The following is a 26,220-nucleotide window of genomic DNA, read 5'->3' as shown; positions in this document are numbered from 1 at the left end:
TTCTGCAGTCCTCATTGGTGAATTAAAAAAAAAAAAAAAGAAAACAAACAAAAAAAAACCACCCTTTTAAGACTTTTTTTTTTTTTAATCTTGAGACTCTTGAGACCAAGTATAATCTATATTGGAATTGCTACCCTGTGAATTCCAAGCTTGGGGAAAAAGTGGGCTAAAGGTAGATTCAAAGTAGAAGCCAAAATTATAGCAGAGACAAAATCTGAACAGAGAAGATATAAGGAGCTGGAGTTAGTTGGGTTTTGTTTGTTTGTATGTTTTTGTTTTTTGTATGTTTTTTTTTTTAAAGAAAAAATACAAGTTTTTTTCTATGCAGTGAACAATATGTTTTTAGTATTAATTATTTTCCAGCAGAAAAGAAACCTATATTTGAGGCATTCAGACTAATTAACAGGAGAAAAAGAGGCATCCCAAAAGATATCTGACCCACGCTATGAAATAGGAGTTGCATTGCTGGAAATCAGATGATAGAAGAAAAAAAAACTTTCAAAACATGTTTTTATATAGCTATATCTGTGATTCTGAATTAAAAGAAAAAATGTCAAAAGACCATTATGCTCCAATTTACAAACCTCTGCCTGTTATGGTGTGATAATCCCTTGGATGTGCTGATGAACCCTACATAAACTGAATGCCTTTTTAATAGAAAAAATATTAGGGTTTCTTTCCAAAACAACGGCAAGAATAATAAACAAATTAAGAAAGCTCTTTGAGTTGATTTTGTGGAAATAGGAAACGAGGCAGAGAGAGCCCTTTTGGGGAAATCCAGGCAAAGGTGAAGGAAAATGTGGAGTGGAAACTGGACTACCTGAGGAACCCAAGGAGAAACCCAAGGAGAAGAAAGTCACTGGGAATTAAAGGAGTATGGCAATAGTGAAGGAGATTCTCCGATCCAGAAATCTCTTACTCGTGGTTTTCATTCCACTTCTGCTGCTTCCTCTGCCACTCTTATACCCCAGCAGTGTAAGTACATTTTCTTTTCCTTTTTCACAAACCTCTGAGTACAGTAGGCAGTTTTGCTGGATAAGCCAGCAGTAGTCAAAAAGTAAGGCAAGAATTGAGAACAAACAAACAAAACAAAACAAAAAATGCTCTTAGAAACAAGGACTCGAATCTGAAGTAGTGTGAAATACAAGTCATTAAGCAGTCATCACAGTAACAACCAGAGATAGTATGAGTAATGTCACAGGCAGAGCTGAAGAACCAGGTGAAGCACTATTTTAAGGCAGAGACACTGCATCTCTTCTTTTTCTACAACACCGTTTGGGTGGAAGTGGAAAACAGAACATTTCCAATAAAATTTTGTTTAGAGAGAGATGTTTAAAATTAACACTTCCAGTGTTTTAGTTTTTAATAGCAAGTATGCATGGATGGACTTTAAATTGGATGTGAGTTTGGAGGACAGCTATTCAAGTGAGTGAGGAACTAGGACTCAATGACAGATATGTAGGACCAAACATGACATCCACTACTGGCTACAACGGGCTACAACTCCTCTGCATATCTCTGCAGTTCTCAAAAAAAAAAAAAAAAGTTTCCTACCTTATAGAGATGGTGATGTTTAACTTATCAGCATTAACAACATGCTAAATATTCTGCAGCTGTGGCTTCCACAGAGCTAGACATAAATCTGGTGCAGCAATTTCCATTCCTTCCTCTACCCTGTAAAAGATTAATTGTTCCTTCTAGCACTAGAGGATTTATGAATACTACTACTTTACCAAATTGAAATGTAAAGGATTAGAAATTGTATAGCAATTTTCAAAATTAAATCTACAGGTTTTTATTGGAAAAGAAAAAACAGGATTCATGGAAAGGAATGCTAGTACAAATGGTATGTTGCAGTTTGAATGAGTTTTCCTGCTTGAAACTTCAATATATATCTCAGCTGCAATCTTATAGTATCTTTTCATCTCTTCTGTCTTGAGAAGAAATGAATGACAGATAATCATGCCTTCTCCAGAGAACAGTAATGCACACTTTTTTACAGAAATGTGTGTTTAAAAGGGTTTCGTCTCCCGCAGTGTCTCTGAAAGGATGACATGAACAGATTCTCTGTGATACACTTATACGGCACTGTAACGGTAGCATGCTTCATATCCCTTGAGAACCTCTCTTAAGCAACATGAGATTCACTGCACTTAATGTTGTTATTCATGTTCACTCACTGCTGGAATCAGAGGCACAGGATGTAATAAGGAAACTCTAATAACCAAGGGAATTGTAATAGCATCATGTGGGTTTTGGAACAGAAGTTCAGTGACAGTATTGCTGCAAGAACTGCTATTATACAGCATGTGTTCCTCTGCACTATTATTCTGCACCTTGTAGTGTTGCTTTACTGCAAAGTGATATGAAAAGTCATCAGATGATGTTTTAGATTCACTTTGTTTATAAGTGAATGACCACAAAAGTTAGAGCATAGCTGTGAACCTGACCCTGAGCTGGATAAAACTTTGTAATGCCATTAAGAAAACATCTACACCTAATAAACTCAGTTAACAGGACACTATTCAAGTGCCTTAGTGTAGTATTTACTTTGTTACAACCCATTGACTAAGGTTACTTCTTAAATCTGAATATTAAATGTGTTGCCTGCTGACATATATTTTCAGTTACCAGACAACTGTAGTAGTTTTCTGTCTTACAGGGTTCAAAATGGCTAGGTGAATTGTATTTGTGTTTCATCTTGCATCTTCCTTGTTGATATCAACACAATACTGGAAGTGTCAAAGTACCAGTACATATGTAGTAGCAAGGGACATCAAAGGAAGCATGAGAACTCAAAACTGTTTGGAGATAAGATTTACAGGAGATCATATACACATTTTCTTTTCTAGTATCTTGTGTACCGAAAAACAAATGAAGAGTCTGTGTTTTCTGGCCTGTGGGTTTTTTTCATCCTGTCTTAATTTCCTACATTGTTAACAGTAATGGGGAAGCATTTCTACCTTATTTTTTATCTTTATCTACTTTTTTTCGTAAAGCCAATAGTGATACCATAGAGTATCACATCAATAGAGTCAGTAGTGGGAAGATCTCCTGAGACTGCTGATCCTGTGCCAAACCATGTTCCTCAAAATGGCATCAAGAGGTGCTGTAAGCTGTGAGACCATCAGGTGACGCTGACAGCTTGATATGCTACATCCAGGGGATGGAGCCTGATGCACAGAACAGTCTGAATAGTAACAGATGGCACATTTTTGTTAACTTTTGTTTTTATGTATACAAGCTGAAGGGAGGGAATTACAGTGTGATCCTAACAGCTCAAAGATGGTAGACCAGACACTGAACTAAGTTTTGTTTTTATTTTTGTTTTTGTTTTTCCTCATGACTCAAACACATGCATGCATGCAAGATGTGTATCGTTCATCCTTAAGTGGGCAAATCTTTAATCCAAAATTTGTTTTCAATCACTCTGAGATCCTCAGACACATTAGTTATTAAAGTTTTATGCATGATCCTTGTGGAAGTTTTAGCCATGACTTCTTATTCTGCCCTCTTTCCCATCTCCTTAAAGGACTGACTGAAATTAAGTGGTAGTCCCTCCAACCATCACATATGAGCTCACCATGTTGTGTTTTCCTACCCTCTGCTTCAAGCCATGAGGTGGGCCTAACCTTCATTTTCATCTGTACAACAAGAAGAGTGGCAACAGTTGAAATTATACTCTTTTTTACTTCAATCCAGTAATTAGTAGCTCTGGTAACCATTAACTAAATATATAGACTCAATCCAATTCACTAGAAGATATTAATTTAGTTAGTGTTGGAAAAGAGCTAGTTTAGAGCACTGAGAGGATAAACAGTGCAAGTAGAAAATAAGTAACACAAAGACTTAGCTCCTGCCCCAGACAGTTTTTGACAGAGATGCAATTTCCTTTTGTTTTGTTTTACTTCCACTGTTATTCTGTTGCTACATGCAGACAGGCAATATAGAATAACAGTCTATGTTCAAAGAGATTCAAGACAAATATAAATTTGGAAGGAGAAAATAATTTGGGATTAGATTAAGATAAAATGAACACTGGGAATTTTGACAAAATATATATCTTGGATGTTACATCTGCACTGATTTAAAATAAAAATTAATGTTGTTTCATTAAAAAGGACTTGTTTCCTCAAAACTGCTGGACATCATAGAGCCCATGAATACATACTAACTTGTTAGCAGAAATTAACAAGTTAAAAAATAATTTTTAAAAAAGTGTTAAATAGTTATTTGGTAACCAAAAAGGACCTTTAACTTCGCTCTCTGTGCAATATTAACCATGAAGTCAAATGCAGTTAAAACTGACTAAGCGGCAAGCTGGCTAGTGTTTATGAGTCCCGTGACTCGTACATAAAAGAGTTTTGCCTTTATACTTGAGATTACTAAAAATGTCTAATCCCTGTATTCTCACTTTTTGAAATGATTTCCATTTTAATTCCGATTTTTTTTTTGAGGTGGTCACTTCAAGCTACTACAGACTGAACATCAGTCCTTCAGTGTTTCAAAGAATATAGCAATGCTATTTTGTAAAATGCATGCTTATAATACTAATATTCATTAATATTAAAAAATACCCTCCCCACCCCAACCCCATTCTTTCTAACACTATCTTCTCTAGCCTCTCTTAAAAGTTCTTCTCAGTAGCACCAAAGCTACAACTGCAATAAAAGCTTTTAGCTTGTTGAGTTCTTTTAGTTCAGGCACCCACAAATTGATGAGTCCCGTGAACACTTTCACAATAGGTGGTATGACAGCAACATGTAACCTCAGTGCTTTCTCCCTACAGGAAGCCTCATGTGCCTACGTGCTGATTGTGACAGCTGTGTATTGGGTTTCTGAAGCGGTACCTCTGGGTGCAGCAGCCTTAATTCCTGCTTTCCTATATCCACTTTTCGGAGTCATGAAGTCCAGTGAGGTCAGACCAGTGTGCACTTTTTTATAACTTGTTACTCACAGTTAATTATTTGAAGAAAACAAATCTTAGTGGACTAGCAAGACTGGGAGGAAGAAGTGTACATCTTACAATGTGTAACTTGGGCCAACCAGCACTTTCTTCTGTGGAAGAAAGCTAAACATAGGAAAGGCCATAGTAGCCAAGAGGGATGTTCATCTTATCAGCTACTGCATCACCAGCAATGGCCTTTGCCTACTCCACCTAAGGATATGACATTTCCCCTCCTCCAAAATTGTATTAACAGTATTTATGGGATAAACTGGAAAGTGGAATGTTTTATTTTAGTAATAGATGGAAGATTTACATGACTTATAGATGACATGTTAAAGCATGAGGCTACACATTCTAAAAACTATTACCATTTACTGTATAAAATTAAATACTTTTAATATCCAGGTAAATGTTGGGTCCTTTTTTCCAACCTAGAGTTGCCTTGTAGTCATTATTTCTAAGGCAAAGGAGTAGCTGTATAAAAAGTCTCTTTGATCAGTTCTGAATTTGCTTACTTAAGTTTCTCTTGAATGTCATTTCCTTTCATGATATGCCAAGAATTTTTTTGATTTCATCTACAGCTTTTTTCTCACTTTTCTCTCTTTCTCTCGGAAGGGGGGGACGGAGAGGGGATAACACTTGTTTTTTTAGGACTAGAAATACAGATAAGAACACAGAAGAATATAAAGAAACCATAAGGTAGTTGGATTTCTAACACAATCTAATACCATGCATGCCCATAAATGGATTGAGTCAAGCATTAACCAAGAGTTTTATGACCTGTCTTATTCCTCCCAATGGTGTAACAGCTGTGTAATATAACCAGGTACATTTCTATGTCAACACAGTTAAATATTTTCAGTTGATTTTTTTTTTCTTAACAAAAAGTTAAAGTAGTTACACTTTTTCATTTCTAAACTCTGCAGCATATCAGAGAAGGAAAATTTAGGGGTAGCCTGACAGAAATTCAATGTACTATCAAATTAAATGGCAGTGGGACTACTGCAGAGAATATATTACTTACTTTAGGAACATAAATAAATAAAACCTTGTATTTTAAAATAAGCAAGGCTGATGATGCTGCAGTATTTCCAGTCTGCTTTTCTGTGGTGCCATAGAAACCAGGTCTCAAGCTTTGCAGTTTGAGCCACACATAACTCACAAGGGCTTAAGAGCATGAGCCTGGGTGTTGTATGCGTGTACATGTGTATTAATAAGAACATTAGTGTTCACTTTTTTCTCCAAAATAACTGTGAAAGGGATAAAGTGAAACAACAGATTCTTTGTGCTGCTGATTCGATGGATTCCTTTCATTCAGTTCAAGATTTTTTTGAACAAAGTAGAATGAAAATAAATAAAGTCAATGAGAAAGTAACCAGTGGAAGAAAGCCAAAAAAAAAACACTGATATTTAAAATTTCTGGCACACAAACATGATGGCCAAGTCTATTTAGGGTTTGTTAAATATAAGTAAATGCTTAACACTTACTGTAACATTCACAAAATATTAGAGCCATTCATGAACTTTTATGGAAGAGGACAATGGAAGAAATGCTATTATTTCTACTGAATTTAATTGCTTTAAAATACTCGAGTCTACATTTTATTACACGAATAGTTTTAAACTGAAGAGCCAATGTTTAGGGAAAAATATTCCAGAAATACTTTGTGAAAAAATCCATTGGAAGAAAGAAAAGAATCAGCTAAATTCCAAGCATTCAATTATATACACTATTTCTACCATTTAGCTTGTTTTCACACATAAATGTGTGCGGGTGTGTGAATGTTCTGGTTTGTTTCTTGTTTGTTAATTTTGTAGTAGCTTCACAGACATTTTCTCATATCTTAGTGAGTCCTAAATTCAAGAATTTTGCTTTGGAGTGTTTTCTGCATGGTCTCTGAATATTTTCCTAAGACATGTTTTTTGTTTTGTTTTGTTTTGTTTTGTTTTGTTTTTTAAACTTCACTTCTTTTCTTGACACAATGCAGGCGTCTTTGTGAAAAGTTCTGGTGCAGTGTCTAAAGACAGTCACAGCAATCTTTGCTTACTGTATTCAGAGAGATAGTTGAACATAAGAAATACAAATGAGATAGACAATTATATTTGCATAAAGAAAAAGACGATGAAGCACATGAATAAAGTGCCCTCAGTGCAGAAGCGTACATAAGGCCATTTCAGTGTGGACCTCACTGCATATGATTAACTGCAAGCAATGAACATCCTGCCCAAAGAAGTAAGATTTCTCTCAGTCTCTTCAAACCTGAGAAATCTACAGACAAGTGGGCATGGAGCATTGTTATTTGTAAATGCAACATAAAAGAAATTAAAGAAAACATGAATAATTAATTGTTCATTTTCTCCTGCTTCCTCTCATTCTTCTGGTGTAAGGGCAGAAACTTACAATATGTCTTGTTATTCAGCATGTTCTCTGTGTAGGATACTTACTGATATTTTTTAATTGATTATTTCTCTCTTGCCTTTAATGCAGGTGGCTGCAGAATATTTCAAGAACACAACTTTGCTCCTAATGGGTGTGATTTGTGTAGCAGCTTCTGTAGAAAAATGGAATCTCCACAAGCGAATTGCCCTGCGAATGGTCATGATGGCTGGAGCAAAGCCAGGCATGTGAGTGGGACTTCAGGGTAGTCTGAGGTTCACAGCTGCAGATTGAAAGATCAAATCATAACTTAAACTTCTCCATCTACAGGCAAAAGCTAGCTCAGTCTGGGGAGACTATTTCTACCCACCATTCCTTTCAGAGTTTGAAAGATTTCAAATATTCTCTCTCTCTCTCTTTTTTTTTTCTTTTTTTTTTCTTTTTTTTTTTTTTCTTTTTTTTTTCTGCCACTTCTTACTTCTTGGCTTATTTTTCCATTGCTTCCTATTTTTTACTTATTCCTTGTTCCTAGTCTCCTAGTCTCTCTGTTCCTTCTTTGCTTGTTTAGCAAACATAAAAGGATTCTTAAAGTATCCCTGGAAGTGCTGAAAATTGGCGTTTCTCACATCACATGATGGTTTCCAAGTGAGGCAACAAAGGGCTTTCAATGATACGTGGTCTTGTGACAGTTATTAGCACAAAGCAGCATTTTATCCAAGCACAGGATAGTATTTTTGTACCCACAAAGAAAAAAAGAAAATGACCTTACAAAGTTACCATTGGTCTAACAAAAATGTTAGGTAAGAAAACCTTTAATATCTGTGAAAGTGCCTCAAGGTCTTACTGTGTTGTACTCCAGGTTGCTTCTTTGCTTTATGTGCTGCACCACGGTGCTCTCCATGTGGCTTTCCAACACATCCACCACAGCCATGGTGATGCCAATTGTGGAAGCTGTGCTCCAGGAGCTAGTGAATGCTGAGGAGGAACGTGATGTCATCAGTACTGCAGGCAGCACCATTATTGAAGAAAACGAGCCAATAGGTATTTGCCAATGTTGCCCATTCTTTTCTTATTTATCAGTGACCAGAATCACTGACACACGAGTCAAATTCTACTGAGGTCAGGCAGAGTTGTCTGATTTGTACTGCCAATGATACTAGTCCATTCTTTTTCTTTCTGCATAGTGATATTTCTTTCAAAACTGAAAGAGAGTTTCAAGATGTGATGGAAGAAGTGGAGGTGGGAAACTATTTAGGTTGAATCATGGGATGAGCTGGAATCTGTGTGTCATAAACTCTTAGGTCATGTAATTTTACAGGGTCAGAAGGAAATCTCTGTGAAGAAACTGAAAAAAAAAAAATCTTCTGGACTGATAAGAACTTTAGAGGCTTTTAATGTTCATTCCTTCCCAGAAAGCAAGGATTTCAAAAGAAAAAAAAAATTCCTTCTTCTTTCCTTTCAAAGATTCCAGCCAAACAATGTCATCTGACTTTTGTCAGAAGTATGTCATGAGGACAACACAACACAAAAAAAAGCTGCATAACAGTCAGAGAGTACCTGAGAAGGTTCAGACAAACAAGTTTGGTTTTTTTTTTTTTTTGAACCTCCAGGTTCAGTGGCATGGCCCAGGGGCTCAGGTCAGTTCTTACCCCAAGAGCTGCTTTCTCTTCCTTCATTACAGATCTCAGCGAAAGGCATGACCAACCTTCACTGGAGCTTATCTTCACCAATGAGGAGTAAGAATGAACCCTGTACATCACGACTGGAGATTTGAACCCTACACAGGTTGCAATGAAATGAACCTAGGAATAGAGCCAGGAAGGGCAATCAAAAGCTTAAAAGTGAATGTTTTAGATGCGACTAACAAGGAAGGCTTATGTGAGAAATAGAATTGATGTAATGGTCTGGATGTCATGAAACCTTGCCAGGATTCATTTATTTTATTTTGTTTTATTTTAACACTATGGCCATTATAAAGGGAAAGAAACATCCACTTACAGAAGATTCTTGAGAAAACTCTGAATGCTAAGAACATTCAAGAGACAGATGACAGAAGAGGGGTAAACAAAAACAAAAATAATAATAATAATTAAAAAAAAAAAACTGTAAAAGATTAATAGATTTCTTTGAATACAGCCAAGGTTATTCAAAAGTTTGAACCACTAACAGTTTCAACCAGGCCTCTATTTGGGGTAGAATAAGGGCAGATCAAGGAAATGTCTAATTTCAATGTCAAATTATCAAATTAACCAGCTAGATAGGAGAATATACAAAGTTCTTGTCCTCAAACTATACTACAGGTAAATTCTGAGAAAAACCTTACAAGATATGAGATTAAAATGCACAATTGTTTCTTGAATTCCTTCTATTTTATCTCTAAGAGTTCAAAATAAAAGAGAAACAAGCTCTGGTCACACCATTGAAAATTTGCTTTAAAACAAATATTATTATCCAGATGGCTCATGTTGATGATTTTAAGTTACCTTGCAAGTTCTGAATAGTTTCCTCATTTGTTTGGAGACTAATGCACTCTCCAATATTTTGTCCACTATCTCTTTTAATCCTAACCATGTTTTCTTCAGTATAGAATAAAAACTTTCAGTCTGACATTATGTCATTAATTCCTTTAAGCCATATTGAAAAATATGTGAGAGATATTTCATAACAGAACTTTCATAACAGAGCTACTATTAAAACAGTATTACTTGAAAGAGAGCTTGAAATTTGTTGGGAAATGAAAAGTAGCCCATTTTCTGGAATTAAATATGATTTCAATGACAAAGTTCATTGGAATGTTTGCATGGTCCATATGACACAAGAGAGATTTTAGTGAAAAACTTTAATGTGGCGCAAGAAGGTGCTCAGAAACAGCATTAAAGAAGCTTGTAGAGGAAAAACTTGAGTAGAACAAGACAGTAGTAACACTGGATTGCCCAGTGATTCACTCCACTGTGAATGGAGTCCATTTCTAGAATGTAGTATACACAACCAAGAATACTTATTTGTACTTACGTGGAAGTGGAATCTCATCGCTGCTAGGCTGGAGGCAGAGCTATGGAACATTATGACTTTTCCTATATATATGCCCAAGATACCAAAAAAAAGAGATATTAATAAATGTTGTTCTTCACCATTTCAGTAGGCACTAGTTCCACAGATATTGCCCTTCCTATCAATGATTTGTGCCTTTTGGGGGAGCAGGGTGAACAGGCATTTTTAAAATATATTTTCCTTTCTTTGTTTTTAGTGCTACTACTACTGACTTCAGCTCCTTGATGCATTCAAAGGTATTGTCATAGGTAGTACCTGTATCTTCTGAGCTATACTGCCTGGTAATGCCATCAGAGCACAGTCTACATAGCTCTACAACAAACTTACATTTCCTTTATTTAAAAAAAAAAAAAAAAAAGTGGTTGTTGGGAAAGAGTAAAGAGACTGAATAGTACAAGATGTCCAGCTTTGTATTTAACCTATCAGCCTGCTTGCACAAATCAAGATGGGTAACAATAACTTTGTAGGGTTTGCATCTGAGATGTTTCAGTAGGTTAGAAAAAACTGCATCTCTTACAAAGCCATAGTCTCTAGCAAGGGATCTGTTAGATCCTCCTACATGGCAGAAGGAGAAATCTTAAACTTATTATAATCTGATTTTTAACATCACTTTAAAATAAAATAGTATTAAAAAAAAAAAAAAAAACTTGTTTTTTTTTTTTTCCAGTATAAAATTTATAGCTGAAGTTTTAGATTTTTTTTTGTTATTGTCAGTGTTGTTGTTGTTGTTTGTTTTGTTTTATTTTGTTTTCTTTTGAAAGCCCACAGCCCATGACCTTTGCAAAGCATCATCTGTTCTAATCTAAGTGTCTCCAGGAACAGAAGAAAGGCTAATCTAAAGGCATTTGCCTCCCTACAGAGTATGAATAATGTGCACATGATAGCCAATCCTAATGGAACAGTAAATTCCAAGAGCAACGGGCAGCACCTACCTCAGGTAAGGAAATGTTAGACATGGAGGATAAAGGAAAAGACAGAGATGAACATCATCTGCTCATCACTGCTCACTCACATCTTTGTTCCTTGTAAGGAACAATTTGTATGGAATTACTCTCCGTCAACTTAACCGCGGTCACATTTTAGCCCTATGCTGATTCTTGCTCCTATTTAGACACACACAGCACAGGTAATTTTGGAGGGCCTTCCCCCAGTAAGATATTTCCTAATATCTAGTACAATTCATTTAGCTTTATCTTCAGTTTAATGACCACAAGTTTCCCTTGTTTGATTGTTCTACCCACTTTATTTCTACAAAGTCTCCCTGGAAAATACTGCAACACAAAAAACATCAATTCCTGACACACAACATACTAACAGCAGACATGAACCATTTAACTGGGTTTGGCAGTCTTAGTATCCTCCTCCTTTCTGTTCTGACAAATATCCTCTACCAAAATCCTCCATTACATCATTCCAGTGCAGTATCTCTACTTTTCCTGAGTGGATTCAATGAGTGGCTGCTGTTTCTTCTACAGTTATATAGTACCTAAATGGCATAAGTTGATCTCCAGAAAAGATTAACCTAAACTCAGCATATGTATTTTTATTAGTAGTTCAAAAGAATCTAAACATGTGTTTCTAAAATAAAGGCTAATGTACTGCTCCTGATATTTAATTTCCTGTTATATCCATTTTCTATTTGCATTCAGTGGTTATTTTGCTGCTAGTAAACTTGTTTCACTTTTAACCTACAGGGAAGTGAACCAGAGTACCCTCACAAGAATGATGAATCTATAGCATAACTTATTTTATGACCTAAACCCAAATTCAAATTAACAATTTAACAGATCTGTTAACTCCCCTGCTATCTTTCTCCTGATTCTAAATTACAGCCTTGGGTTGCATGCTAAGTGCTCTGAAGTTCCGTACCTTTTTTTTTTTTTTTTTTTTTTTTACCAGTTTCCAAGTGCTTGATTTACTAACATGGCATCTTTCCTGTCACTGTTAAGAAAACTTTTGGAGCAATATTTTTTTCTGTAGCTTTTTCTTTCATATCACCATTGCCCAGCCTGTTTCATGAACTTTCTGAGCGTCCTAACACTCCTTTCTTAATAAGAGGTCCTAAGCCAGTATGAGTGCAAAAAGTCCACCAAGCATTTGTCTGGTGGCTGCTCATAAGCCTCAAGGATTACAAATTCTTTCTACTGCAGTGCTGGCGTCCTGCCTCTGCAACCCACAAAGGCTTTTGGTATCCAGCTGAGATTCCAGTAAGAACTGGAGTTGACCCATACCATGGCCAGAAGCCTGATTACTGTTTGTCCTACATTTCTGCCTCAGGACAGGCAACTTCAGGCTCCTGGACAGGTTACTAGCTCTGATCTCAACTAATACCCATGAAGAAAGAAGCTTGCTCCCTTTTATGCAAACCTATTGTTTCTTTGAGACCAGTAGCACCACGGCATTAGAAAAAGTTGGGTTGCTGTTCTAAACTCCTGCTCTCTTTGATCAATGTATCTCCTCACAGGCTCAGATACTGGTCCTGCCTCCTCAGCCCTCAGAACCACACCTGAGCACTAAATTCCGGTATCAGTCCAGACATGACCACATGGTCTGTAAATGCCTCTCATTAAGCATCTCCTATGCAGCAACCATTGGAGGACTGACAACCATCATAGGGACTTCTACTAGCCTCATATTCTTAGAGCATTTCAACAAGTAAGTGACATTGTGAGTGCATGAGAATATGGTTGTTTCATTATCATATCTGTGACATTCCCCATGGGTTATTTATTGCTTCAGGGAGCTTTTCTAAGATGGTCTCTCTGAAGACAGTTTTCTTTCCTTCTCTACTAACATTTTCTCTAATGATTAATGGTTGAAAGGGGAAGCTTAAGTTAATACATATCCATGTCCTTCTCCCATGCAAACTAAAAACTCCTCAGCATGTGATATTTCTTCAGCAACTTCTGTTGATATTACAAACCAATTATCATGAAAGCAGCAGACACCCAGGAAAACTACTTTCTAAAGCCATGCAGACATAATAATGAAGACAAAAGGAAATCTATGCAAAAGGTGAAAAGTCATAAAACCTGCCTCAAGTTTTTTCTATGTGTTCTTAGAAAGCCAGTTCTTGAGGTGAATCTATAGGCATGTGTGCTGTTCGACATGTGTTACAAAAAATAACTACATTTAGAAATGTGGCCTTACACCAGAAAGCAGCTCTGAGATCAGCTAAATATTCACTTTATCATATATTCGCAGGAGTCTCAAAAACACAAAGATAGCTCTGTGAGAAGACCAGTAGAACTTCTCTTCATGCACAGATCAAGCTCAAAGCTAATTCTCATCATCTAATGCTGCCATAATATGCTGCCATAATTGCTGTCATAATATGCTGCACTTCTCTCTCTGAAATGGTGGCAACAAAGAAAACTGAATACAGAACTCATCCCTAGCTCAAGAATTTGGATTTCACGGTATTTCCAAAGACCTTGTTATTATGACACTTCTATCAAATGCACATAGCAGACATCTTTGTCAGAACCTGGTAGAATATAGTTTTTATTTTTATCATCCACAATAAGACATACAAAGATGTTCTGGGTGAATCATTCTTAGGTCTGTTGATGCTTAAATGATTTCTAACAATAACCTTAAGTAAGGCCAGGATCTCTTTCCTGGTAACTATAAGAGCTTTTTGAAGCTGGCTGGACAATCCAGACCATCTGGTCTTAAAGGTGTGAAGTGCTGTAGGGCTCATCTCTTGGTCAAGCATGGTCAGCGACTGACATTCTTTGGTAAATAGCTTTAATATGCACAGGTATTGTATCTGTCACAAATATATACTGTTTAATTTTTCCTGTCATATCATGACAGATATATATATGCAAGTACATGCGTGGGCATCTGTACATGTTGGAGGTGTTTTTTATCATTCTGAACTCTTACACACTGACATTTTTATTTATTTTTTCCTTTACAGCCACTACCCAAATGCTGAAGTGGTGAATTTTGGAACCTGGTTTTTGTTCAGTTTCCCAATATCCCTCATCATGTTGGTCCTTACTTGGTTCTGGATGCATTGGCTGTTCTTGGGTTGCAAGTGAGTGCAAGTTGTTCAAAAAGTATGGATTCCAAAAGCAGGGTGTCTGACTTTATTAGAATGGGTCTTATTAAAGCATTTCTAGTTGTAAATGATAAAAGCTAATGTATAATTTCTTTTTTCTTAGCAGAACAATTACTGGAGGAAGTCATATTTCTTAGCAGCACTGGATAGGCAGCAGTGTATAGCATTGCTGCTTGAGAGTAAAGGTGATGGTGATAGAAATCGTTACTATGCAGTCAGCTGTGGTGTGGTTGTTTCTTATTTGTCTGTTTTGTCTTGTTTTGTTTTGTTTTGTTTTTGACTCATAACTGTGTCTTGTGGAGCAAAAATCTCCAAAATGTATTTTGGAAAAATACAACTGAAAAGATGAAAGAAAAACAAAACAAAACAAAGCAAGAGACACATGAAATGAAACAAGTTACTTTTCAGATCTTCCCCCAGCTCAATTAAGTTAATGTAAGACAAGTTAAAATTAAAGGTAAACTGTCTCCATTTATATTTGTCTGTAATGTGGAAAGGACTCAGACTAAGAGGTGAATATCCTCTGATACCAGCTAGTCCCTGAGCCCCCAGATAAGAACAAGGCTCAGTCTCCAAGTTCATTTGTACCACGTCTTCTCTTTGCAGCGGTATTCAGCAAAGTTAATGAAAATTGACTAAGTATGTGCATTTAGAGTGGATTAGTTCATTTGCTTTAAATTGTGGTGCAGACACATTTACTCAGAATTAAAGCGGCCTTAATTTGATTTAGTTTACTCTTAAAAGTAAGATGAACTGACATCACAAATTTCTTCCATGAAAGACAACCAAAAATATGATAATGAATTCTGCTTGCTGTTGACCTTGACTAGATTTGAAGAGGTAATTTAGAGGGGAATAGCTCTGCTCCATGTCCTTCTCTCAGTCACTGAGCCTTGTTGTTCCAAATTAAAAGGCTAACATTTTTTTTTTTTTTTTAAGCTTGAGAGGAAGCAAGCCCTAACACTACCCTCAAAAACATTCTTTTTTTTTTTAATAAAAGTTACTGAAATTCCACATTGCATCCAAGACCTCATGCTGATTAATGTTTTTGTAGATAATACGAGAGACGAAAGCATTATTGACTTCTTGAGAAGTGCTGTTTGATTCCAAGCCTCTTAAATCTCTGTTTATTGCAGTTCATTAAAGAATATATTATGTTAAGAGCTTGATTACAATACTTTGCCTTCACATCCTCCTAAGCCTAGCAACACTCACAACATGTTGAAACAGCTGTTAATGTCTGTGCATAAATGTTTATCAGACTCCCATGATGTACGTGTTGCATGTTCTTTTCCTAGGAAGCCCAGTATCACTAGGCTATGACTTGGCCTAATTGGAACAACATCTCAGACTTGGATTGTAGGTTTTTGACTAATTCAAAGGGGATGAAGAATAGACCCACCAAACAATTTTTGCCAGAAAAGCAGAGCTAATAATTGTCACTATAGAATTGAACATTAAAAAGACCTTCATACTTCCAGCAGATTCATTACTGCTGGTGGATTTAATGGAGTTTAAAAACAAGTTCACAAGGAAATTTAAATACTTGTATTTGTAGAACTGTACTAAAGGTGCTTAAAACAAGTGTCATATAGGTGTTTGATTGCAAGGGACATGAAAAAAAAATGTTAAAGAATTTTTATTCTTTTTTAACCAGACGTGTATTATTTGTATCTTTAGGTATGCAAATTCCTTTGATAATTTGACCTTAACTCTTGAGGGAGATATTAGTGCACAGTTTGGCCAGTGCAGTAGCACAGATCTCTTGTGGGACAATAAATGACACATTCAAATTGCAGGAACTTTAAAACCAGGCAATTATGCTCTTAACGTACTTACGTTACTAACGTACTAACATACCAGCTTCTGAAAAAACCTATCTTAGACTGGCTTAGTTGCAGAAGTTTCTTAACCCCCTCCATAAGCCCCTGTCTGACAGATAGTACAGCTGGAGTAGAAAAACAGAGAACTTTGGCTCAAAGCACAGCAAAGTGACACTACTGGAAAGAATAAAAGAAAAAAAGGTTTAAATGAGCTTGCAAGTGTATTCATTTCAATTAGGAAAGTCTAGTCTTACAGCATGAAGGCAAGCTGCATAAACTAAGGGCTTAACCCAATCTGCATATGAATGTGTGGCAGGTTTAAATGTGTTCAGATGTGAAATGTGCTTGTGCTTGCATTTACCTGGTGGAAATACAGACATTTTTCAACAGAACAAAACGCTGTTGCCTTTTTGAGGTGATGTAGTCCTATGCTAATTATGTCTGGTTCAGAATCGGCTAGGAAGAGTAGAGACAGACAAGCTCTGAAAGCTATGTGGATCTCCAGCACAGCTTTCACCATTACTCATAGTGAAAACCTAAATATTCAAGTCAAACTTTGGCTCAAAAGCCAGACTAAAATCCAAGTGTTTTGACCATACTTGATCCTACCGGGAAGCAAACATTTCCTTCACTCATAAAAACTAGCCATAAACTTTGGAGATTTCAGGCACAGCAAAAATCTAGCCACCACCAGCCGTTTGAGGAAGCCTACAGGAAGGGTGTCCAACCACAGTTTGGAGATGTTCAGCAATACCAGTCAGCATTAGACAAGGCATCATGGGAACCTTCATACCATAAGCAGGATTGCATCTCAGAAAACACAGAACTAGACCATGAAAAGGTGACAAGCAATAATTTCTGCTTCCCTTGCCATCAGGTCTTGTCCCAGTCATATCTTCTCCCAAGAAGAATGAAAAGTGGAATTTTCAGCTTGCCACTGTGTTGTTATTTTTTACAACTCTTTATTTCACTTGACACCTTTGTCTAATTTTACTGTGCTATCTACCCTAGTTTTAAGGAGACCTGTTCTGTGAGCAAGAAGAAGAAGACCAAACGGGAAGAAATGTCAGAGAAAAGGATTCAGGAAGAATATAAGAAATTGGGAAATGTTAGGTAAAACAGACCTGATTTACTCAGGAATTTGCTTGTCCAGGCAGGATCATCCACAAAAAATATTTGTACAGATTTACTTTGTCAATTGCTCTTATGCTTATTACACTTTTAAAAAAATGCAATACAAAGTCTTTACAGTAGAATGGTAAAATTAACTTTAACTCATTACCATATGTTTCATTGAAACCAGTGCAAATACATAACAAACATTTATAAATATGTTCCTTTAGAAATTCCCTATGAATAATTGAATTGAAAATACAGATAATTATATTTTTAGTTCATTTTTTACTAGGTTTAGTTGGTTCACAGATGAGAGCAAAATATAGAATTATTTAATTCAGGTTAATCTTCCTTTCTATTCTCCTTATGGTTCATACCTCTTTTGTGTGAAGCATTTATAATTGCTTAATTCTTTTGGAATCTGCTCTCGAGTTTTCAGACAGACCTTGGATTTGACTCCTATTGTTATTTGTTTGTTTGTTTTTGTTTCTAGCTATCCTGAGATGGTGACTGGGTTTTTATTCATTCTAATGACATTGCTTTGGTTTACTCGTGAGCCTGGCTTTGTACCAGGCTGGTCATCTTTCTTTGAAAAGTAAGTGAAGTTCCCTATGTAAATGCAGAAGAGTACAGCCCAGCAGCTTCTGGCTCTGCCATAAATTTTGGCTACACAATGTCATTAGCCAATTTTAACAAGGTGGCAAAAAATGAAGTTTTTATTCAAATTTAGCATTTTTGTCTTTTAAACTACATCTCTTCACACAGCAGCAAACTGTGTTCTTTCTGAGTAAGGAAAAAGGAATTAACTGTATGAAATAAACATATTCCATATGTAATAAATAGGAAAGTCACATACTGAAGTGAAAACTTTTTAGTACATTCAAAGAGAAGCTATCTCTGAAACGTATTGATGTTATATTTCAAATTAAAACTTTGGGGTGCTTTTTTTTTTTTTTTTTTTTTCTATTTTATTTTGAAAGATTTTTTTGGTCAAAATATAATTTGTGGAGATAAAGTTTATCAAGAATATATTTCAATTAATTATTAGAAGATTGAAACAATTGACTTTATTTTTTATTTTAAATAATATTGAAAAGATTTCTATTTGAAGTAACTTTAATAAACAATACACAGCAAAGACTACATGAAGTTATATTTGTTTCAGTTTCTGTTGTATAAAATTATTTTAATTTATAATCCTAATTTTGACTGAAGAACAGTTTTTACTGTTAGGATTTCCTGAGAATCTTTGTAGTTTGACATACCTTGAAGTACTTTTCATGCTGAGTTTTAATGGTTTAATTAGAAATCAATGTCAAGTTCATTTCTAGAGGATCATTTGAGCTTGGCTTTTCCTGAGAATGTGTTTACTATTTATTCCTTCTAGTAAACAAATTATTTTACTGTACCTCTGAGTTAACAGATTTGTAAACCAAAAGGGATCTCTTTTTATCACTAGAATGTTAAAATAAAAAAAAAAAAAATAATAAATAAATAAAGGAAAATAATTACAGTTAGCTACTGAAGACAATTTTCTATATTGAATAAAATTTTGTTAAAAATTTGTTTGTATCCTTGATGTGCAGACATTTTTTTAGAAGGCTGTTGCTAAGACTTTAGATGTGGAAATAAAACTTCACCTGTAACTCCTTGAGTGGAGGTTTGGACCAGATGACCTCCAGCAGTCCCTTCCAGCCTTAAGCATGCTGGGTTTCTGGGATTCTATAACTGTTACGTACCTATTTGAAGAAAGCTTCTGTAAATTTTTATGCTAACTCCACCACTTCTTTCTTAGGAAAGGCTACCGGACTGATGCCACTGTCTCTGTTTTTCTTGGTTTCCTTCTCTTCCTCATTCCAGCAAAAAAGCCATGTTTTGGAAAAAGAGAAAAAGGTAAGGCAAGAGTAAGCCCTGGCACATTTTCTTTTAATAATATTTTTCTGGTCTCTGTAAAATGTTTGAAGAATACATTTTTTTTCTCAAGTGGAAGTGTAGATATTTTTTTCCTTGATACCATCCTTTCCTATTTCAAACTCCATTTTTGTCCTCTGCTAACAGGTAATCCTCCTTACTAACAGGTAATCTAACTAGGTAGTTTACTAACAGGCCACAGATACAGTCTCAGTCTTGTAATGATGGCCACCATCTCTTCTGTATTTACACAGTTTTGAAAATTTATGACTGAGCTTTAGGATAGGTTGAAATGTAGTTCCTTATTGAGAATGGTAAAGCAGAGATTTTCAAAGTTGGGTGAAGTAAATAAATGCTCTAGTAAATAATTTGGTCATTCCTTGTATGTAAGAAGTCATTGATAATTTCATGAAGTAGATGTAAAAAAGGTAAGTAAATATGTGACAGTTGTAATTTTTGGTAATGCTCCTTTTGCAATCTTCCTAATAATAATAATGATCAACATTTCATGTTCATTTTTGGATAGCACTCAGAAGTATTGATCAGTTTGCAGTGCTAGACTTTCATCAATAATGTATGGAAACAGAACTCCCTGCACAGTCTTATGTAGAGATTACAAAATTACAAGTGTATATAGATATGTGTTTGTTGTTGGTTGGTTGGTTGGTTTGTTTTGTTTTATACTGAAATGCATGCAACAATCAGGAAAAATAACACCATCTAGCTTCTACTTCAATAAATGATTCAGGGACATAAATGCATTTTATTAAGCTTCATGACTTACTGGAGAGAGAAAATGTCCTTTAACAAAATAAACGCATTTTTACTTCATCTTTTTAATCTACACATAATTTTCACAGGTATATACACAGCAGACATTCCCTCAAGAAGCTGTAGCATAAAGCACAGGGTTTTGTAACCATTGACATCAAGAGAGCAGCCAAGGGGAGGTCATGGTATTGGGAATCAATATGCTGCATTTTCTGAGGCTGAGCTATCCAGAGAATTAAGCTATACTTTTCTTCTTCATCTCTCTCACAGACAGGTCTCAAGATAACTTCCATGGTTATTGCATTATTACTACTATCATGAAATGTGAAGATCTTTGTATAAATGCCAATGCAACATTGATCACACACTTGTTTTCATATAGGAGATAGTGAAAGGTCAACAGACATTAACACACTGGATCCCATCATTACCTGGAAGGACTTCCAGAAGACCATGCCCTGGGAAATTGTAGTGTTGGTTGGAGGTGGTTATGCCTTAGCAGCTGGATGCAAGGTACGGATTTAGATTATATTCCCCTTCCTAAAATGAATAAATAAATAAACAATGCAAACTTGGCATTTTATCCTTTCGTATTCTCCTCAGATTGGAATTATAAAGCAGATACTTTCAAGTTTGTACACAAGCTAGCCCCTACTCCCTAAACCCAATGGAAAGATACCTAGCTAACAAAAGAATGAGTAGCGCTCAAATCAGTTGTGTAAGCATAGGCACCTACTACCATTTCAGATGCTCTAGTAGAGCTAGATATTTATACAAGGCTGGTAGAAATGACACAGGATCTGAGGGAAACCTCACCTGAGGGAAATCTCAACTAGTAGCTAGCTAGCTGTGGGAAGAACATCTCAGTTGCCACTGGTTGCTCATATTTGGGCAACTGAGTCAAACATCCAGCATTGATAAAACAAATAATGCTCTAGGCTATACTGACTGTACCTCCACTTGATACAATTTGTGAATATACACCTAGTTCTCCTACAGACACCTATCTGTAGGCAAATAAATTTGTGTATGAGTATGAAATCCTAGACTATGAAATCCTTCATCACCAATTTGCAGTACTTCAGTCTGCATGCTGAAGAAAGAGGAAAGATCAGCCTTGGTGCCAACTCATGTTATTAATTTTTTGATACTATGGAGAATTGTTTAGTAGGCACTACAGTGAAATCCAGTTTTCCAAACAAAAGGTAATGGAGAAAGCATTGATCTAAACACTACAGTGAAATCCAGTTTACTAAACAAACGGTAATGGAGAAAGCATTGATCTAAACTTTGTTTATTTGCTGGTGGCATTCTCTGACGCAAACTGCCCCAAAGAGAACAAACTGGTTAACAAATATCCCATGTACTTAGTCATTATTGTGCTTCTGTCCTTTCCTCAGACCTCTGGCCTCTCTACTTGGATTGGACGCCAAATGCTTTCCTTGAGCAGCCTTCCCTACTGGGCTGTAACTCTGCTGGCCTGCATTTTGGTGTCCCTTGTTACAGAGTTTGTTAGTAACCCAGCAACTATAACCATATTTCTGCCTATTTTATGCAGCATGGTGAGTAAAAACAATGGCATTTTTAGTTTGTTGTTTTCTCATAGGCCCATGGGAATGTTTCAGGATGGCAGAGTATTGGCATTTGGATCTCAAGAAACCCTGCCTTGGTTCCCAAACTACTGGTCTGCAGTCTTATATTTAGAAGGCTTTATAAACTCAGCCTGGCAAAAAATAGTGATACGCAATTTTAGCACTGATAAATTTATTTGAGACTTCTAGGACAACGCAAAAGCATAGCTCCTGCCCTGAAGAATAGATAGTTTAAATAAAAGGAAAGGTGATCATGCAATCAACAAGATAGTTGGTGAAGTCTGCATGAAGCTTATCAATGTTATTTTAAATGTGTTGTTCGTTAATTAGTGGTCACCCACTCATTACTTCTAAGAAAAGACTGTATTAATGAATTCAGTATCAGATTAAAATGTGTTGAAATGTGTTGAAATGTGTTAAAATGGTGTGATCTGGTAAGTGTGCTATCATCCAACATGGAAAGCAGAGATTTTTGTAAGGAAAAGTTAAAAAATTGTACACTGTTGACAAAGGCAGAAAAAAGAAATGCAAATCTCTTTCCATATTAGAACAGCAGTTACAGAAATGTACCTTATTTCTTCTTTTTTATGTAATGTGAAGCTTTCCTTACCAAGAATGCAGACCATGAATCTTGTTTCCCTATTATAGCAATTTTATGAGATTGTACCAAAGAATGTTATGTGAACAGCTCTGAGGTAATATGAAAATATGGTCAGATGAAAATAAGTAATTATGTTAGAATGGCTTATGAGTTCAAATTTACCTCTGCGCTACACATAAAGAGACTCTCCTAAAGAGAAATTTAGTGTGGTAATCTACTTTCGTAGCATGAATACCCATTTTTAGACAGTATTTCTTTTTTGACTGTGAAAGTAACTTGGAAACACTTCTGTCTTCAGTTAGCCTTCACTCTCCAGTTAGCCTTTCCTTTCCTTCCCCCATGGAACTATGTATTGTGTTGCTAAAACAACACAAATTAAAATACAAAATTTCACCCCCACTGAAGGCTGTAGTGGAAGAAAAATTATTTAGACCACTTTAAAATAAAATAAAATAAAATAAAATAAAATAAAATAAAATAAAATAAAATAAAATAAAATAAAATAAAATAAAATAAAATAAAATAAAATAAAATAAAATAAAATAAAATAACATTCCATCAGTATGGCCCCCTCACAATGTAAATTTGTACCACAAGCAACTAGCTTTCTTAAATGCCACTTGGGAAAGCTTTACAGAATTGTTTCATCAACTTCAGCAGCTGTAATAAGGAAATTCTTCATTTCAACCTGTTATGATCTCTCTTGGATGAAGGCTGAAGCACCTCCCGGTGACAGATCCAGAACACACAGCACAGAATGACAGGGAAAACAAGCAAAAGACTGAGGAATGCCTAATAATAGCAATCTTCACCCATGGCCAGTGTGAAATAGCTCAGCAGAAATCCCTGAAGGGTGACCAGCTCCAAATTAAACCATTATCCCACTTTAAAGAACAACCAAACAAAAAAAAATACTTCCACACTTAGGTTTAGAAATGAGGGAGCTGAGATGCATAAACTTTTTATCTTCACATAAAGCAAAGACAGTTTTTTCATCTTAATTATCAGCACCAGCTTTTACTGATTAAGTAAAATTTCTCTTTCCTCCTCTCTCCTTCCAGTCAGAAACCCTTCTTATCAATCCTTTATACACTTTGATTCCTGTCACCATATGTATCTCATTTGCGGTGATGCTGCCGGTGGGTAATCCTCCAAATGCCATCGTCTTCAGTTATGGGCACTGCCAGATTAAAGACATGGTGAGTCTTGAGATCAGGTATATCCTCCAGTGCTTCATGCAACCCTGACACCTTGTCCCCACATCCAGCAGCCAGTAATAATGGTGATATTAGTGTTAATGTAAAGTCATGCTGATTGGCACTGCTATTATGACACAGAACTGCCAGGTTAAGAACATCTACATATCTACTGTAGAATATGCACATTTCTCATCTTTATTTTTATGAATATAATGGTCAAACAGGTAGAAAAGAATAGAAGTACACAATACTTTGTGTTGATCTGTTAGGACAAGCACAATGGCAGTTGCAGAAGAAACAGACACAGTGCTTGGGGAAATGAGGAGAGCACAAGGAATCAGATTTGTCATGTAGCTCCACACTAAAACAAGCACTTATCCTCTTTCTGTGTGTAGTATAAAACCCCATTCTCATTATGTGATTGAGAAGTTCAAGTGACAAATTAATTTTCCAATGAGGTGCATCAGCCTCTGACCATCAGCATCTACCACTCCTGAATTCTCTCATGATATACGCTATGATAAATAATAGTTGTGCTTTTTTGTCACCTTGCAAATCAGTATACATATATTATCATACATATTATCATATGTATAAACAAGTACACATACATTTACAAATATATTCCATCAAAGTTAGAGTTCTGCACCATGCATGCACCCTGTCTCCTTCCTTTTTTTTTCCATGTTAACTGTCTTTGATCAAGTCATCACTGATCATGCTCTAATGTTTTTTGTTTGTTTGTTTGTTTTTGTTTGTTTGTTTGTTTATCCATAGGTTAAAGCTGGCCTGGGTGTAAATCTCATTGGTCTGGCTGTTGTCATGGTGGCAATCAACACGTGGGGAATTAGACTCTTCCAGCTGAATACTTTTCCGGAATGGGCAGCAGTAAGCAACATCACTAGCCAAATCTAGTCTTAAAAACAAAACAAAACAAAACAAATTCAAATTAAAAATAAAATAAATAAATAAATAAATAAATAAATAAAAGTGCAAGACCAAGCGAGTAAGGACAAAATAGTAAATCTAAATACATATGAAAGAAAAGAGAAAATTTGAGCATACACAAAACCAAGATCCCGGGGAAAAATATGAAGAAAATTAACAAGAAGGTCTTCTGCATAAAAAAAAAAAAAAAAAAAAAAAAAAAAAAAAAAAAAAAGTCTCCTCCAAATTCTCTGCCTATAGATTTTTCATGGTCTAGAACAATTACGTATGATCTATAAAACAGTGGATATTGGACTTCAATGAGAGAAGACAAGTATGAATACACTTGTGTACTCAGTAGTTAGATATTCAATTTCATTGTTGACTTCTACAATGAATAAATCCATTGTAAATGGTGAGCCTTCTTCCCAAAGCCAGAGTTTTCTAAGCCTACTTCTTTTGAAGGCAAATTATGATTATTCTTTTGAAGTAAGTCATCACTGTGTTGGAAAAAAAAAAAAAGTTTATCAGTGAATCCATATGGCCTGGAAATATATACAGCTACCCACTATCTGCTACAGCATTTCAAAGGGATAATAAGAAATGACAAAACAGATAAGAAGACTCTTAGAAAGGAGAATTGTTGGGTTTTTTTTTTTGGTGGTGGTGGTTTGTTGTTGTTATGACTTTTTTTTTTTTTTTGCTTTTTTTTTTTTTTGGTTTGTTTTTTATCACACAGCATTAGTATAAAGTTTCCAGTATTGCAGCACTTGCAATCCCTGATAGAAAGTTTTGGTCAATATCTTCTTTCCTTATTACTGTGCTGCAGTGGAAGCTTTCTCAGTAAAGGGAGCCATGACTAGCAAAACATAGCCTGGTCTACAGGCCCATTGCAGTCCTCTCTTTTGGCTCTGATTAGGTGGTTAAGGATTTATGATTTTCCTGACAGAGAAAGTACCATCTCTTCTAAGATAGCCCTCAGTGCTACTCCATGAGTAAGAAGGGAGAGGGCTGAAGTGGAGTTGCACTGGCATATCTCATCATTGTATGTATTCACTTGAACATCACACCCGCCTGCCCTCTAGCAGCCCAGAGAACAGGAACTTGAAATGTGGGAAACTGTCACATAGAGCAGATAATTAGCAGACCAAAAAGGCCAATCTCTTTATCGTATGCAAAGCGAATGCCCTTGCTGACTGGATACCTGTGATACATCATAAACCTTCTTTTGCATTATGTGCTGCTTTTAATCATTTCTTTAATGTCAATGACTTTAAGCTGTATATTAAGATGATTGGATTTCATGTAATCACATTCTTCATATACATATTTTAACACATTTTTATGCTTTCCATTTATAATCTAGGCTCTCTAGACGTTAGTGTGAATGACTACACAGCATAAATGAGATGTCAATAAAAGAAATTATTCACTACTGCATATTTCTGTACTCTGTGAGAATATAAATAAGACACATTTCACCTCATAATCCACAAAGCCCTTAGGAAAGCACTGCTGAGACAGCAGGAGCTGTTGCTTTATGACTTCTGTCAAAACAGAGGGATCCCACAGTCTTGTCTTGTAAATAAACAGACGCAGTAAGAGCCTACAGGTCAGCAGAGGGGGAACAAAACTGGAAAATCACAAAAGCACTTCTTAACTCCTTGTACCAAAAGCAGGAGACAACATCCTCTAACAAAACAATTTCTATTCATAGTACATCCTGTAAACTCGGTTTTGAAAAACAAAGTGTTTCTGTAAATCCGTGGCTTGGTGCATCCCCATGCCATCCTAATCCAAGAAAGAAAACCCTTCTCGCCTCCCTGATTCCTGTA

At 35.9% G+C, this 26,220-nt stretch overlaps 1 protein-coding gene across 3 annotated transcripts; it reads left to right on the top strand.

Moving 5' to 3' along the window:
* The first annotated feature begins 110 nt into the window (after nt 1–110).
* Nucleotides 111–25,825, top strand: SLC13A4 (solute carrier family 13 member 4). Of its 3 annotated transcripts, none has more exons than XM_084521700.1 (16): nt 111–975; nt 4,790–4,913; nt 7,437–7,569; nt 8,185–8,366; nt 9,007–9,061; nt 10,573–10,612; nt 11,236–11,313; nt 12,841–13,031; nt 14,302–14,421; nt 17,280–17,381; nt 17,878–17,979; nt 19,180–19,277; nt 20,449–20,579; nt 21,467–21,628; nt 23,321–23,458; nt 24,236–25,825. In XM_084521700.1, exons 1-16 carry the CDS (start codon nt 877–879, stop codon nt 24,371–24,373), a joined length of 1,893 nt encoding a protein of 630 aa, XP_084377826.1. In that variant the 5' UTR covers nt 111–876; the 3' UTR covers nt 24,374–25,825. The 3 variants fall into 3 exon arrangements, with proteins under 3 accessions (XP_084377826.1, XP_084377825.1, XP_084377827.1); XM_084521699.1 differs by having other exon boundaries at nt 4,790–4,918; nt 7,437–7,573; XM_084521701.1 differs by lacking the exon at nt 111–975 and having other exon boundaries at nt 4,790–4,918.
* Nucleotides 25,826–26,220: the final 395 nt, after the last annotated feature.

The sequence above is a fragment of the Aythya ferina genome, assembly GCF_964211825.1.
Source record: "Aythya ferina genome assembly, chromosome: 1".
NCBI classification, from domain to species: Eukaryota; Metazoa; Chordata; class Aves; order Anseriformes; family Anatidae; genus Aythya; species Aythya ferina.
This window is presented reverse-complemented; position numbering and strand designations above follow the sequence as displayed.